Here is a 14,417-nt window from a genome sequence, read left to right as displayed (position 1 = left end):
TGGGTATAAAACACTTAAAAGACATCTGAGGCCAGTCAGTAACTCAAAGGAATCCGAATAAACAGTCGCATCCAAGATGGCAAATACCAAGCTCTGTGAGTATGAAACAAACAATATCCTGTCTTTGCAACAAAATAATTGAGATTGCAGAATTCTGATATGAAACTATGTGTGTCTCTCTCTTCCAGACTCCACTCCTGCTCTGCTGCTGCTTGTGCTCACCTGTCCCCTGTGGCAGGTCAGCCAGTCGTCACCAGTCCAGCCGATGCGTAAAGGCCAGATGACAGACTCCTGCGTCTTTTACGCACAGTCACTTCTATGGAATATCACTGACGCACTCACACAGGTAGGCCTATATCAGAGCAAATGAAGATGGATTTCTTTAGTTAGCAGATTAACATCATCAGTGTGTCTTTAATTTACAGTTATGGATAAGAAATTTCCTTTCCTTGTCATAGAATAACCTGTTCAAAGGAATCGAATGCATGGCACAGTGTGTGGAGCTGAACATGGAGTCTAGGACGGCGTCAGTGTGTGCGCCACAGGTAGACACTGAAAGCAACATTTATTCTGTGAAACACATCTTGGCCTACATCCAAATTATATTATCATACAGTATACCCTAATGTACCCTAATGTACCCTAATATAACCAGTTATATGTCCAAACACATAAAGGACTGTTTTGGCACTGTTCTTTCACTCAAAATGTAACTGTGTTTTATCCCACAGGGATCAACATGCTCTGGAGTCACAAAATCTGAATTTGATCAGGTACCTGCAATGTTGTCCTCTGTTTCCCTGTTCATGTGCCAAAAGCTCCGCCTTTAGAATATCAGTCAGAGAATTGTTTTTAATATCCTAGCAGTGATTTAAAGCTTACAGTGACCGTAAGTAGGAAACAAATATTTACAGTTTTGACACAGTGTCACTGACACTGGTAGGTATTTTGCTGAATTATGTATTTATGTATGTATGTATGTATTTGCTGTTTTCCCATCTAGGAGTCATGTTTGACAAACATTGGGGAGGATCTGCTTTACTACAGCAACCTTCTAACAGCTCAGCCAGATCCACAGCATTTACTCAGTCGGACTGTCCTGTTCAGCCTCCAAGAACTCATGGAGGTGAGATACATGGACTCATTTTAAGCCATACACTTTACAAGGAGATACAGTGTGCTGTGGATTTTAGATGGTTCATTCAGCATGGCTCAGTGTAATCCACTGTTTTTCACATACTTGTTCTTTCATAAGGATGCTGCACTTCAATTAAGCAATATTACACGAGAGGGTGAGCTTTACCGTCAAGCGCCTCGGTCCTGACCGCATCACTGAAGTGCCAATAATGACGGTGAAGCTCACCCTCGAGTGTAATATTGCGATTATACAACGGTTACCAACAAAATAAAAGATATAATCAAAATGTATTCATATTGTGGGGCAATTCGCTCTCAAAATAAAAAAACTTTTTGCTAGTGTTATCTCCATTTCCCTCGAAATACATGGGGTCTGACTAATAACTGGAAAACAATCAGTCTTCGTCAGTAGACTCCTATGTAATGAAACCAAGTTTACTCCTCCAGCAAGTAGGCGGACCCTTAGTAACGACCTAGCAACAGACGATTTCTAGTCCCTGTTGAGTCAGCCAGCCAACTTGAGCTAATGCTTTCTAGAGATCGTGGGATTTCCCAAACTGAATAAATATCACACATATAAACACAAAACTGCCTTGCTAGCTCAATCTTGTTGTAACAAAGATATCTGCTGAAAAAAAATAATTTTTCCATGGACAGATTTAGCTACTACGTCCGCGAACTTCACATGTATTTTTAAGCTAGTAGCGGCGTGTCACCGACTCACCGGCACAGCTGATGGAGGACGCCAGAGCGTCTAGTAACGTCAAGGCTGAACAGAGTTAACGTTATATTTAAATATATTGTATAATAATATATGGCGGAGTAATATTTTTAGTGATGAGCACGGCTAGGTGTGCTGTCATGCTGATTTGATCACATTCTAAATGTCTAGTTGACCAATCAGATTGCTTGGTCGGAACTACATGTTGTATAATGTTGTTTTTAATATCATGTGTATCTACTCTGTCTGATCAGTGGTTGAGTTAAATAACCAAATCACCAAATCGCCCGTTATACCTGATTTGTTTTAGATATGACATGGCTATGGTAAATGTGAAAATAAATTTGAACGGGTGGAAGGAAAATGTTAAAAATGAATCCTTTGCTCTCAACAGAACTGCTTCGCATGGTCTCTGTCCAAAGACTCAGCCTTAAAGCAGGTAAGAGATAATAGATAGAAAAGAGGCGTTTAATGGAAATCACTATGAATTCAAACTTGTTAATGTTTTTTTTTTTACTGTAATAAAACTTGTTCCTTCTGGACTTATATTAAAGCAAAAGGCATAATGCTTATAGTCAAGGAATCAAAAATCAAACAGAATATTCCAAATATACGCTTCTCTTGGCGGACCAATTGTTACTTGACAGGAGTAACTCCTTCATCATGGTTGTGTCTGTGTTTGTTCGAAGGCTCCAGATCGTCCAAGCACCTATGAGGAGAGACTCCACCTTTGCAAAGTGCTGAAGGGCTTCCAGGTCCGCACCATCACAATCAACAGAGTCATTGGATATATTAATTCTGGTGAACACAATAAATGAATTGTCACCGAACTACAATAGATTAGATTAGATTCTCTAGAATAAATACAGAAACTACAGTAACAGTTCATGTTACAAATCAATAATCTATCAGATGTAAAAGAAAACACTTAGGTCTATTTTACTACGTTTTATATTTATATTGAATGTATTAACTTAATTGGTATTTAAACATCCAGAAGATATTTTCATATTTATTTTATAATTTATTTATAGACTATAGGCTATTTATTCTATGTATTTTCAACTATTTATTATTATGTCATTCACTTGATTCTGTATAAAAAACATGTGAAATACATATTTTCTTGCATAAATGAGCTCTCTGTTATTCATTTATTCTGTTTTGTTGTTTTCCTATCACTTTAACTCTAGCAAACATATTACTGAACGAGTATTAAGGTTTGGGGGTTTTTTCTTTGCTATAGAGAAACTACAGTAACACTTCAATAGTCATGTTGATGTTGATGCACTGTCTACAGCTGACTTTGACTGACACCTAGGATAATCTACTGCAACCACTGAGCGATGATGTATGGTTTATAGAAACTCAGCTCAAACTAGACAACAGTTCCTTTAGTTTAATTGGAAACACTCAATGACCTTATGGTCAGCCTGGATCACTCAGGTGATTTCCCTGTCACAATGGCTTTTGTCATTGATTGATAGGCAGTCTTAGAGAGCCTTATCAGATATGGCATCACAGCTTGTTTGGTAACCTCTCCGTGCAACTAAAGTCCAAACTGGTCCGATTGATGCAGACTGCATGGAAGATTATAGGGGTAAGACAGCATCCATCCTTGCAGTTTACTTACGAACAGGCTACTCTAAGGCAAGCCAATAGGAGGAGGTTCAGAGTCCCTTGTTGCAGATTAAATAGATTTAAAAATTCATTTATCCCTGTGTCAATAAAACTTTTAAATAGCGGCAGATAAGAAAAGGACGAGGCCAAGATGGACACTGGAGATTTGTGCAGATCTTTGCTTTTATTGATGTGTTTGTTTCTTCTGTTTGTCTATAGGTGCTTTTAGGAACCTTGCTGTATGTTTTTATTTACTAACATCTTTGTATGTTTTTTGTATGTGGAATGTTTTGTCTTTTACGGCTGCAGCATGGGTGAAAGCCCAAGCCAAATTTTCCACTTTGTGGGACAATAAAGTTAATCTTGAATCTTGATCCACACACACAACATAGATTCCTGGAACTCAGCACCACCAGCCACTCAACTCATTGAGAAAAATCAAATATTACACCTTTCACTGCCACTCAGCCAAAGACATATTTCAGTGAGATTTTCATCCCACCAGTTTACTGTGGCATGCTTTTTACTGTGACTTGTGTTATCTTGTTCAGTGTTCAGTGAAGGGATGTAACACAGTAGATATAATGAGCCTACAGTGTCACAGCACAACAAACTGTACAGTGAGTAAAGGCTATGAGTTAATTTCATACATCAAAGTGATCATATAACTACATAACTTAATGTTTATTGTTTTTTCTACTGTCTGTCATGAATTCATGGACACCCCTCCCCCCCAACAGTGTAGCTATTTATAAGCGTATTTATAGCTATTTATAGAGTGAATGTTGCTGATTCATAAAACCTGAGCGGAAGTGTGATGTTAACTCTCTATATGTTTCAGTATGCATCCTCTTCCCTATTCAGTGTAAGTCTGAGGTTTGTGGCCACACTGGTTGAGACAGACCTATGACACGCTCTCTACAGAGAGCTTGTAAAAACCATTTAATCTTTTTTGGTTTGTTTTGGTCAAAAGGAAAGTAGGCAGGCCGCTCTAGCATTTCAATTTATTTAGACAACTGGAATGTAGAGAGGAAGACAGAGTGGGGAGACGCAGGAGAGAAAGCACTGGCAGGATTTCTGAGTACAGCTGCAGTACTGTAGAGCAGGGGTGCACAGACTGAAAGGGACAGGGGCAAAGTTCTCTAAAAGGGCAACTTCTGGACTGTCCTGGTGGCTCAGTTGGCTAGCACATCTACCATGTAAATGCAAAGTCTTGGGTTTGAAATTGGCTTTGGACCTTTGTTGCTTGTGACTCTCTCCCATCTTTTCAGTCTGTTTTCACTGTGAACTGTCTAATAAAGCAGAAATGCCATAAAACAAATCTTTAAAAGGGCACATCCTCAGAAGTGCTAGGGGGGGTCTGGGGGCATGACATTTTTGAAAATCTGCTTTTATAAACTCCCCTTGAATACCGTTTCAAGGGAGAAAATGCAATATACTTGCATTTCTGATCTGTCACTGAGATTAATACATAATCCAATCTAAAAATTAAAGATCTACATTGAAATGCAATATGAAATTGAACAACTCTGCATTATCAAATATGACCCTACCAAACATAGTTTCTTTGTTTAGCAAGTTATAGGCCTAGTTTTCATTTCCATTTTCCCAAAACAAAGGAAAAAAACATTTTTCTACTAGCACTCGACTAGAATTAGTATTTCTAGATTATGCCACTTGGTTCAAACAAAATAGCTAGTGTCTGTATTCATTAATTTCAATTTCCACTTTCTTCCAAAAGTTACACTATTCTATCAGTAAGAGTCAATATGCTCAACTCTTTTTGGGGTTCAGACACCCTGAAGAATTTCAGGTGAAACTGCACTAGACTGCTGAAAGTGAAGAAGCATTTTGAGAATTACTTGTAGTTCGATAGTTTGGTTGTGTTTGTGTTTACAGGCCCTATAGTTGCTTCTCAAAGCAGTTTGGCATCTCTCATACTCATAGGAGCTACAGACATTTTCCTGAACAGATTGGATAAGACTTTATGGAGAGGATGAAAGGTCATGTGGCTTTAAATGCTCACTGCAGACCAGTGTAAGCTGTTGAAGAAAGATAAGGCATGTGTGCAGGTTTGAATAGTCAACATATAATGTAAATGCTGTGGTATGATTGCACTTCAGACTGGTTATCTGCCCCTTTTAGTTTATAGCTCCTCAGATGATTGTTAGCGAGACCTGTTTCAGAGAAGAAAGCTTAACAGAGCTTATAAAGGAATCTCTGGTTCCCCAAGGAGGATTTTATTTATTACTGATAAACCAACACTATTCAATTAAATTCATTTCTCGATTAAATTCAAATCAGTGGAAATTAAATGGTTTTACAGTTGAATAGTTCACTTGAACTGATGTCTGTGGTTGTACTGCCACCTAGTGGAAAATAAAGCCATGTCCAAGGGGCAAGGAGACCAATATGTAAAGTTGTTATATGAAGTTTAATTACATACACTAAAGCAATATATTAGATGAACACTTCAGACATTTAAAATAATGATTAGGGCTAAAAAAAAAAAACTAAAAAAAAAACAGGAGACCTAAAAGGAACTGTGATTGAGAGATGAGGTTACGCTGAGCATTCCACCAATCAACCATCTTTTGGTCCAGGTGTTAATGGGCTGCACCTAATCAAGGATTGGACCACGTTTGAGGAATTCAAATCACTGAGACGACTCACATTCTGCCGTGATATTTCCGACACTTTGCCAAAGCTGGATTAGCGAGCCCAGGCATCATGGACCTTCAGCAAAGTTCCCCGTGGTGGATCATCGCCCTTCTCGCCGTTTCGACACTCACGCACTGCCAGTACGTGTACAGGCCGAATAGTGGCTCCAGTTCATTAAACTCCTACATCCCGAACAGATTTTATAACATCCAGCCTGAAGTGGTCGCGGTGAAACGGCAGCAAAACGCCGAGCCCAGCGTGCGGCCTCCACGAGCTGTCGTCGTCACGTGCCATGCGGATTCGCTGGAGGTCGTGGTGCAGGCTGACCTGTTTGACACAGGCCTTCTGGTGGACGGCAGACATTTGCACTTGGGCTCAGATTCAGTGAGCAAAGGGAGCGCGTGCACAGCAGTCCCATCAGGAGAGACAGAATTCACCATTCAAGCCTACTTGATGGATTGTGGAACTAAACTGTCTGTAAGTTGATGTTGTTTTACTTATGGCGGTCCAATTTTATTTTTTTTTGAAGTTTAACACTTTTATGGTATTCAGGTGAAGTTAGATGTCTAAGCTTGTAACTTGGGTGTTAAGCCAGCATGAAACTTAAGTATTCAGCTGTCCTGGTTTGCATATTTGTGTTCCAGAAACTCTTACAGCTTTGACTTTAGGCTGCTAAAATGACAACTATGGTCAGACAGGTGCTTAGTGACTGAGTTTAGGATCAAAAGATGTTCTTTAATAGCAACAATAAAAATGGGTACCTGATATATGTGGAAAGCCTAACATTTCACCTTTGTGGACCTTCAGTCCACAAATGAGAAGCTGATCTATTCCAACATCCTGGTCTACTCACCCGAACCTTCCTCTGACGGTGTGCTTCGACTGGATGGAGCAACTATTCCAGTTGAATGCCATTATGAAAAGTGAGTACACTGCATTTGATAGAAGAGTTGAAGTGTGTAGCATCCACATCCTTGGAATTTATTGGGCATCTCCTTATTCTTTCATTATTCCTTCTTGGGGAATTTTAGCAATGCTAAGAAATGATGTAAGAAATATTGCTAAAAAGCCGTCTGTTTCCAGGAGGTATGCTGTGGATGGCATTGCTCTGAACCCCACCTGGGCTCCTTTTGTCTCCAAAGCCACAGCTGAGGATGAAATGGACTTCAATCTGCGGCTCATGACTGGTATTAAGCATCTTAATGAGAGTTTCATGCTTTTGTTTCATCTTTAATGCTTTCACTTTAAAGTTGCCTGTTGTATGGCAAAATAATCAACATTAGAGTTGATTCTTGGCTTTCTCATCCTTTTTCATCAATGTCTCCTCTGCTCAGATGACTGGCAGTTTGAGAGGGGATCTCATGTCTACTTTCTGGGTGACCCCATTCATCTGGAGGTATCTGTCATCATGGGCAACCACATGCCCCTACGAGTCTATGTAGACCATTGTGTTGCCACAGCGACTCCTGATGCAGAGGCCACCTTGAGATACGACTTTATTGAACATTATGGGTAACGCACATGAAGCAACCAAACCTTTACCTACTACACATAGTCCCATAACCCTAAACCAAATATTTTTGTATATTGAAATGATCTTATAGTTTCAGTTGATTGCCTTTCGACTGAAATTAAAGTTTCTCTATTCCCAGCGTTTGTCTTCCTATGCTGTCCTTCCAGATGTCTTGCTGATGCTTACCTGACGAGCTCCAGCTCACGTTTCCTACCAAGAGTTCAGCAGCACAAGCTGAGATTCCAGCTGGAAGCCTTCAGGTTCTACCAGGAGTCTAGCAATCTGGTCAGTTACCTCTCCTGTCCTCTCATTTTTTCTATGAAATGTTTAATGTAGAAAGTGCTTGCCAGTGTGATACTCAAATTATTCCCCTTTCTCTGTTCAGTCTGTCAGAACTGAGACTGGATTGAGCCTGAAAGAAGAGTTTGAATGTACTGCACATTGAAATATCTGCCGTCTCCCCCACAGATCTATATCACCTGCTATGTGAAGGCTGTCCCGGCCTTGCTAGAAGTCTGCTCTCAGAACCGGGCCTGCTCTTTCATTGAGAACAGGTGTGATATTCATGGAGCCATCTTAAGTACAATGTGGTCAATTCTGCCTGCTGCACCACACAGTCTGTGCTGTTTCACTGTCAAGAAATGAATACCTATATACCTTTTTGTCGAAAGGTATAACTCTGTAGCTTATTTTCTGAGAGTGTTGGCTGTTTAACATTTGCTCAGTAGTCTTGCATTGACCCAGAACTCTTGCTGATCAGGACGTCCTTGCCTGGGTTCCTTTGCAAATTGAAAAATAGCAATGTTTTTTGTTTGTTACTGTCCCCCACCCCCCACCCCCCCCAACTCTGCCAAGAATCTTAGTTGAGGACGTCCTAACCCACAGTAATTCCATGTCATCTGAAAAGCTTCTCCCTTCTCATTAAACACTAAAGGCTCACTATTTCAGCCACCACATAATCTTAACCAACACAGGATGCAAGTTGTTTGTTCCATGTGTTTGATTCTTTTTTTAATTCAGTTGGTTGATCACTCTTATTTGATGGATGGGATTTGTTTTAATTGCTAATTTTCTTAACTTGACAATTTCCTTCTCACCCAGATGGCAGTCGGTAGATGGGAATGACCAGGCATGCAGAAGCTGTGACGTCTCCCAGCGGTTTAAGGAGCCTCAGTCTATAGAATCCCCCAAACCTACCATCAGAACCACAACCAGGCCTGCCATCACTACACAGGACCCTGTTGTCTGGAACAGGCCCAAACAAAACCCAGCCAACTATTTCCGTTTGCGTCCCGGCATGCGCCAGCCCAGCAAACCTGTGCCATCCTCATCCTCTGCTAGACTGATGAAGAGAGGAGCCGACTCTAGAGAAGGTGGGTGTAACGGACATTAACGTAATTAGATACTAAGATGCATTAAATCTTTATTCAACCCACTTTAAGTACAATGTAATGTAAATCAACTTCATGGACAGATTTTAAGCTTTGTTTGCCAAGTTTAAAGCAGCCCAAAGAGATTTCTTTCAAGTTTGTCAATGAGACGCCACCTGTTTGTTTCCAGAGAGGACGAAGGTCACCCACCTGGGACCCCTGGTCATCCTGCCTTCCAGAAAACTTGTCACAAAGCCAGCCGTTTCCACAGCAGTGCTCCCCCCAGGAACAGCACCACCTGAGACTGTGAAATCCACAGTTAAGACTGCGCTGAGGAAGAAACCTGAGACTCTATCGCTGCTACCTTCAAAGCCAGCAGATGCATTAACAGGCACCCGAGGTCCTGGAAACCCCACAGAGAGGAAACATAAGCATTTTGAATGAAACGGACATTGCTGTGAGAACAACTGAGGCTATTCCAGTCATACAAGATGCCATCTCATTTGAATAAGGATTTGCCTGGTTTACAGTAAGTAAACGTCATTGACAGCCAGGAAAACGTGCTGGGCTGTGCTTCCCCTTTTGTAGGGAATAATATTTGAGACTTTCTATTGACTTTGGAGAGTATTTTCTGTGACTTCAGTTCTTTCATTTGCTGTACATGGCAAACCTGTTTTCCAATAAACATTTTACAAGTTTAACATGGCTGTTTTGTGTGGGGTTTTTTAAAAAAAATTTTAGCAGCTATTTTAGCTAGAAATGGCTTAATGCACGGAAACTTGAGGCTTGCAATGTGTTTCCATTGTTCTGTATCTGATCTTTACAGTATGCTTGAACATCCATAGTCCTTGATCAAGAGCTTGTATGGTTTTAGCAAACAGTTTAATTTGCCTTAGAATTTGAGCACTCAGACTCATTTGGCCCAGGCAACAAGAGAGAGAGAGAGAGAGAGAGAGAGAATATACACTGCACACTGCATCCTTTTGACTGCATGCCTGCAAGATCCATCTCCGATAATGTCAGCTATCTTGAACCCAGAGGAAAAGCAGACATTGTAACTATTAGTGAGCACTTCCCTCCATTACCACCCACAACCTGCTCATTGTGTAGGCACATTATTGATTCATCCTTGTCAGAGTATGATGCAATATAAAATGTTGGCCTTGCCTGCCACATCCAGTAAAATTATTAGTCACAGTTCTCTGCAGTAATGGTTTGCTTGACTTTGGAAAGTGTGTTGCAACTTTTGGATGACTTAACTCACAGTTAAAATAGTTTTATTATTAAGGGAATTAATCAAACCAGCTAATCTAAACCAGTTTATTACTGGTAATTTCGAGTCAGGAAAATATCACTGCTGCATACGTGCGTTGTAGCAGTTTATTCAAAGCCTGAAATTCAGATGTTTAATAAATACCGTGTTGATACATGTGCAGGATCTGTGCACCTTCATCTCCATTAGCGCTCGCCACATAAAATACTCTTTCGTTTGAATACTCGATTGAATACACAACTGTAGCCAATTCAGCTAAGACCTGACTTGACCTCCTGATTATGCACGAAGCGATATTAACAGTGAGGAGGGAGTTCCTTGTGCTTTTGTCAACAAGAGCATGGTTCGTTATTTGGGTTTATTTGCTTCAGCACCGCGGACAGCGCCCCCTGTACCCCCATACAGTGCAGATGACCAGCCGCTGTTTCTCCATGGCTGTTTTGGGAGTGCTGTCCGTGGTCCTGAAACATCCAAAGCCCCCTTCTTCTTCGGCCACACTCCCTGCTTTAATGTCCACCTCCCCCATGTGTCGATAATCGTTAATCATAGCTAATTTCTTAGTGCTTCCGACAGGACAGGTCGATTTCCTCGGCGCCGCCTGTTTACTTTCATATCAAATGATGTAACTCGCAGAATATTGTATGCAAGATTGTGTTTTCGATTAGATGGATGGCATCAATATTTCCGCTAAGTGCTTAATCGATCAGGAGCTTAGTGAAGTACACTTGAAAGGCCTGGTGTTTGCATCATTCTTGGCTTCCTAGCATATTCACGTGTTGTGAAGGCTGTGCTGATATTCACATTAAGCTGTCTGAGTAGAAGCCCTAATTCCTCGTTAGTGAATATTGCATATTCAATGTGCGCACACTAACTATAACGAGAGGGTATCATATGATAATGAATTTGTTTATCCACAAGATTTTTTTAATATTTCCTCTGGGTCCGCCGTGGCTGATGATAACTCACTGCGTCAGCGCTTCAACCAAACGCATTTTGCAGCCTATAAGCATCCTCTTGCATGCATCCTGCTTCCCCAGCTTCACCGCCGGAGTAACCTGGATCGGTCCGTACCTTTGAATATCAAGAACGATGTTTTTCTTAAGATGTCAAACGCTGGCCTTCACCGTTTGCCTTTTTGTTCGTACAACTGTCCATTCGATCCGAAAATGCGGACAAGATATTTGTCGGGATGACCATGTCTGCTGCGCGCAAGGGAACGACACCGCTACCGTCACCTGTTGCAAGCAAATCCTGGACAAGACCTACTACAACATCGCTATGGTCACCCGCAAACTTTCTGGGGTGCTTATTCTGCTGCTTCTCTTCGCCGTGGGCTATTTTGTCCAGAGATTGGTATGTTCCAGATCCAGGCGACACACCCCACCCCACAATGGGAACCCAACTACTGCCGTATCACAAGAACCGCTGGTGGGGAGCGTTACATCGCACAGCTTGGCTGACCCAGCTCCAACTGCTCAGTTGCCCACATACGATGAATGCAAACACCTGCCGACGTATGAAGAGACGGTGCGGGACGGGTGCAGAGGTCGGCCGGAGACCAACACACAGCAGGGACAAGCATGACATGGGCGTCAGTTGGGTATAGCAAGGTTTGGGCCCTCGCCATGCCTTAGCCTAAGTGAGGATTTGATATTGTAGTTTATATACTGGAGAGCAAAGATCAAGCAAAAATTCCCAGGAATTTGTTTGAAAGCCGTATCTAAAAAAAAAATACCAAAGGAGCGTTCAGGACCAATGTTCCCTCTGTACGTCACCAAATTATTTGGACAATAACTTACCACATGGGCCAAATATCTTGTCAGGCATCAGTCTTTGCTCCACTTGTCCACAAATAGTCGATATAAGCGAGTTTCAATGTTTTGGTTGCAAAATAGGCTATATTAGATTCAGGCAGTTTGCCGTTGGGTTTACTGAACTGACGCCCTTACATGAGGATCGCCGCAGCCGTTTTCAAATCAAGACTTTTATGCACTTTGCCACTGCAATGAGCTATATAAGAGCTGTGACAGTTATTTTGGTATCTCTTTAGTTCAATATCTCGCTGACATTTATGCTGTAGTATCAATGAGAGAATTTTATGAATCCAAACTTGGAATTAATGAAGATGATTGCTAATAGATAACCAAATGTAATTGCCCATAATAATATGCATAAGGTGCTATCTGTGTAGCCTAAATAATCGAAAGTGTTGGGCTTTGTTGAAGACGTGAGTAGGCTACATTCTTACACACACTTGTTACTACACACTGTTATTTTCCAACACATGACAATACATTTTAACACATGTTGTTATTAACATATCTTGTGTTGAAAAGTAAGTGTGTGTGTGTTGTCCCAAAGAAGACACATGGGTGTGTTAAAAATGACACATCTTTTGTAAGACTGTATAATTGAATATGTTACATTGTCCCTAACGAAAAATCACTATAATGTTCCTATAGTGGCTTATTTTGTGTCTGCTGTCTGATAGTGAGTTTATATTGACCTTAGTGTACTTTATGGCATATTTGATCTCTTATGCTATAATATTCGTATAAAAGCTTCTAGTTTTGCTGTGATTTTGTATCCTTCTAAAATGTATTAGCCTATAGGATTATAGTTCTTTTTCGTAAGGGATTTTGCGCACAAGGCTCATTGTGCGTAAAATGTGCACATATCGCACTGAAAAACTCAAACACTGAAAAACTCAGCTGGTGTATAACATGGTTTAATACAGTTCTGTAAAACAGCTTAGATTTTGAGCAAAGTTATTTGAAATGCATTTGAATATATATGTTGTCAAATGTTTCCAAGTAACAATTTCCATATAAATAAAACTCCACTTCTACTCTAAACCCATTCATGTGACTGACTTGGACCTGAGATAGTAGACTGTATCCCTGATATTGTCTTTCATCATCCCCGAGTCTGATGGGAGTTTGAGCATGTGGGCCACCCGTCTGAAGCCTTCTTCAACCCCAAAGCCCGTCGACGCTGAACAAGGCTGGACGAACCAATCCCGACCTGAACAAACTTTCCTGAGGTTAAACCGTTCCGTTATATCCGTGACAGTCAATGCTCCGCTGACGTCCTGTTTGTTGGCGAGGACGACCACCGGCCGTCCCTTCAGAAGGTCACTCTTCAGTGTGTTTTCCAGCTCCCGATGGGCCTCGTCCAGGCGCTGCGTATCGGAGCTGTCCACAACGAACACGACGGCCGCTGTGTCCTGGTGGAAACTCTTCCAGTACTGCCGCATCTTTCCCTGGCCGCCGACGTCCCACACGGTTAGGGAGATGTTCCGCCTGTTCTTTCTCGCCTCGATCATTTCCACATTGAAACCGATGGTAGGGACGGTATTAACGCACGCGTTGTATTTCAGTTTGTAGAGGAGGGTCGATTTGCCAGCGTTGTCCAGGCCCAGGAGGAGAACCCGGGCCTCCTGCTGTTTTGTTCCCCGCTGGCCCATGGCGATGTGGAGCGGCACCGGAGAGAAGGACTGTCATCTGAAGTGGGATAGCCTACTCTTCCACTCCCATTATTCTCTTGGTGCTTATGTTTACCTAGTGCGTTACCCGGAGTTACTAGATAACCTATTACACACTGACTATAAACCTTGCGCTCGCCGATAAGGCACCACACCAAGGGGCCAAAGTTTATAACAGAGGATGTCCCAACTAAGTTTGTCAGGCACTGGAGCATTGTGATCGTTACACAGTTCAGATCCCTATAAGACTCGTGGTTCATCTACTATGTTCAACTTTAAATACATATATGTAGGTATATGTGCATTAACTCTATGTGCTTTCATGCAATGTGCTCATCATCAGTAATATGCCTTTCCTGCGCTCTAACATGCATGGTTTGACATTTTTTGACCTTTCCGTTCTGTATATTAGATAGGCTATACGACTAAATGCAAATGACGGGATTATTGTATAGTGAGGAGGAAATGGTCCTCTGAAATATTTTACTCAAGTACAAGTACAGTTCTGCTAATTCAGTTATGTTTTACCTAGGTCAGAGAATATTAGGAGCTGCACCTGCACGCTGAAATTCTAATGAAATACTAGGTTACTTTCGAGAGAATATAATTAAGATTGTCTTCTCCAGTTACCCGTTCTG

At 41.4% G+C, this 14,417-nt stretch overlaps 3 protein-coding genes across 3 annotated transcripts; 2 read left to right on the top strand and 1 right to left on the bottom strand.

Annotated features, from left to right (window-relative positions):
* Nucleotides 1-76: 76 nt before the first annotated feature.
* Nucleotides 77-2,676, top strand: LOC139931551 (interleukin-12 subunit alpha). The gene is made up of 7 exons (XM_071925085.1): nt 77-95; nt 189-346; nt 459-545; nt 732-773; nt 1,004-1,126; nt 2,253-2,297; nt 2,548-2,676. The coding sequence occupies exons 1-7, from the start codon at nt 77-79 to the stop codon at nt 2,674-2,676; spliced, it is 603 nt and encodes a 200-aa protein (XP_071781186.1).
* Nucleotides 2,677-6,208: 3,532 nt separating this feature from the next.
* Nucleotides 6,209-11,879, top strand: LOC139931552 (zona pellucida sperm-binding protein 3-like). The gene is made up of 8 exons (XM_071925086.1): nt 6,209-6,616; nt 6,947-7,062; nt 7,223-7,326; nt 7,474-7,651; nt 7,820-7,937; nt 8,121-8,206; nt 8,754-9,025; nt 11,509-11,879. Exons 1-8 carry the CDS (start codon nt 6,209-6,211, stop codon nt 11,877-11,879), a joined length of 1,653 nt encoding a protein of 550 aa, XP_071781187.1.
* A 1,276-nt stretch (nt 11,880-13,155) lies between these two features.
* On the bottom strand, nt 13,156-13,767 carry arl14 (ADP-ribosylation factor-like 14). The gene has a single exon (XM_071925087.1). The coding sequence runs from the start codon at nt 13,759-13,761 to the stop codon at nt 13,156-13,158; it is 606 nt and encodes a 201-aa protein (XP_071781188.1). The 5' UTR covers nt 13,762-13,767.
* Between the last annotated feature and the right edge of the window lie 650 nt (nt 13,768-14,417).

This window comes from Centroberyx gerrardi, chromosome 13 (genome assembly GCF_048128805.1).
Source record: "Centroberyx gerrardi isolate f3 chromosome 13, fCenGer3.hap1.cur.20231027, whole genome shotgun sequence".
In the NCBI taxonomy this organism is placed as follows: domain Eukaryota; kingdom Metazoa; phylum Chordata; class Actinopteri; order Beryciformes; family Berycidae; genus Centroberyx; species Centroberyx gerrardi.
The sequence above is the reverse complement of the archived record's forward strand: the minus strand, read 5'-3'. Positions and strand labels throughout refer to the sequence as shown.

Excerpts from the sequence above, each read along its gene's own strand:
- LOC139931551 (XM_071925085.1), top strand. Across the intron at positions 546-731 it reads CGTCAGTGTGTGCGCCACAG|GGATCAACATGCTCTGGAGT; the intron begins GTAGACACTGAA and ends TTTATCCCACAG. Across the intron at positions 2,298-2,547 it reads AAGACTCAGCCTTAAAGCAG|GCTCCAGATCGTCCAAGCAC; the intron begins GTAAGAGATAAT and ends GTTTGTTCGAAG.
- LOC139931552 (XM_071925086.1), top strand. The coding sequence starts at position 6,209 with ATGGACCTTCAGCAAAGTTCCCCGTGGTGGATCATCGCCCTTCTCGCC. Across the intron at positions 6,617-6,946 it reads ATTGTGGAACTAAACTGTCT|TCCACAAATGAGAAGCTGAT; the intron begins GTAAGTTGATGT and ends GTGGACCTTCAG. Across the intron at positions 7,327-7,473 it reads CAATCTGCGGCTCATGACTG|ATGACTGGCAGTTTGAGAGG; the intron begins GTATTAAGCATC and ends TCCTCTGCTCAG.
- arl14 (XM_071925087.1), bottom strand. The coding sequence starts at position 13,761 with ATGGGCCAGCGGGGAACAAAACAGCAGGAGGCCCGGGTTCTCCTCCTG.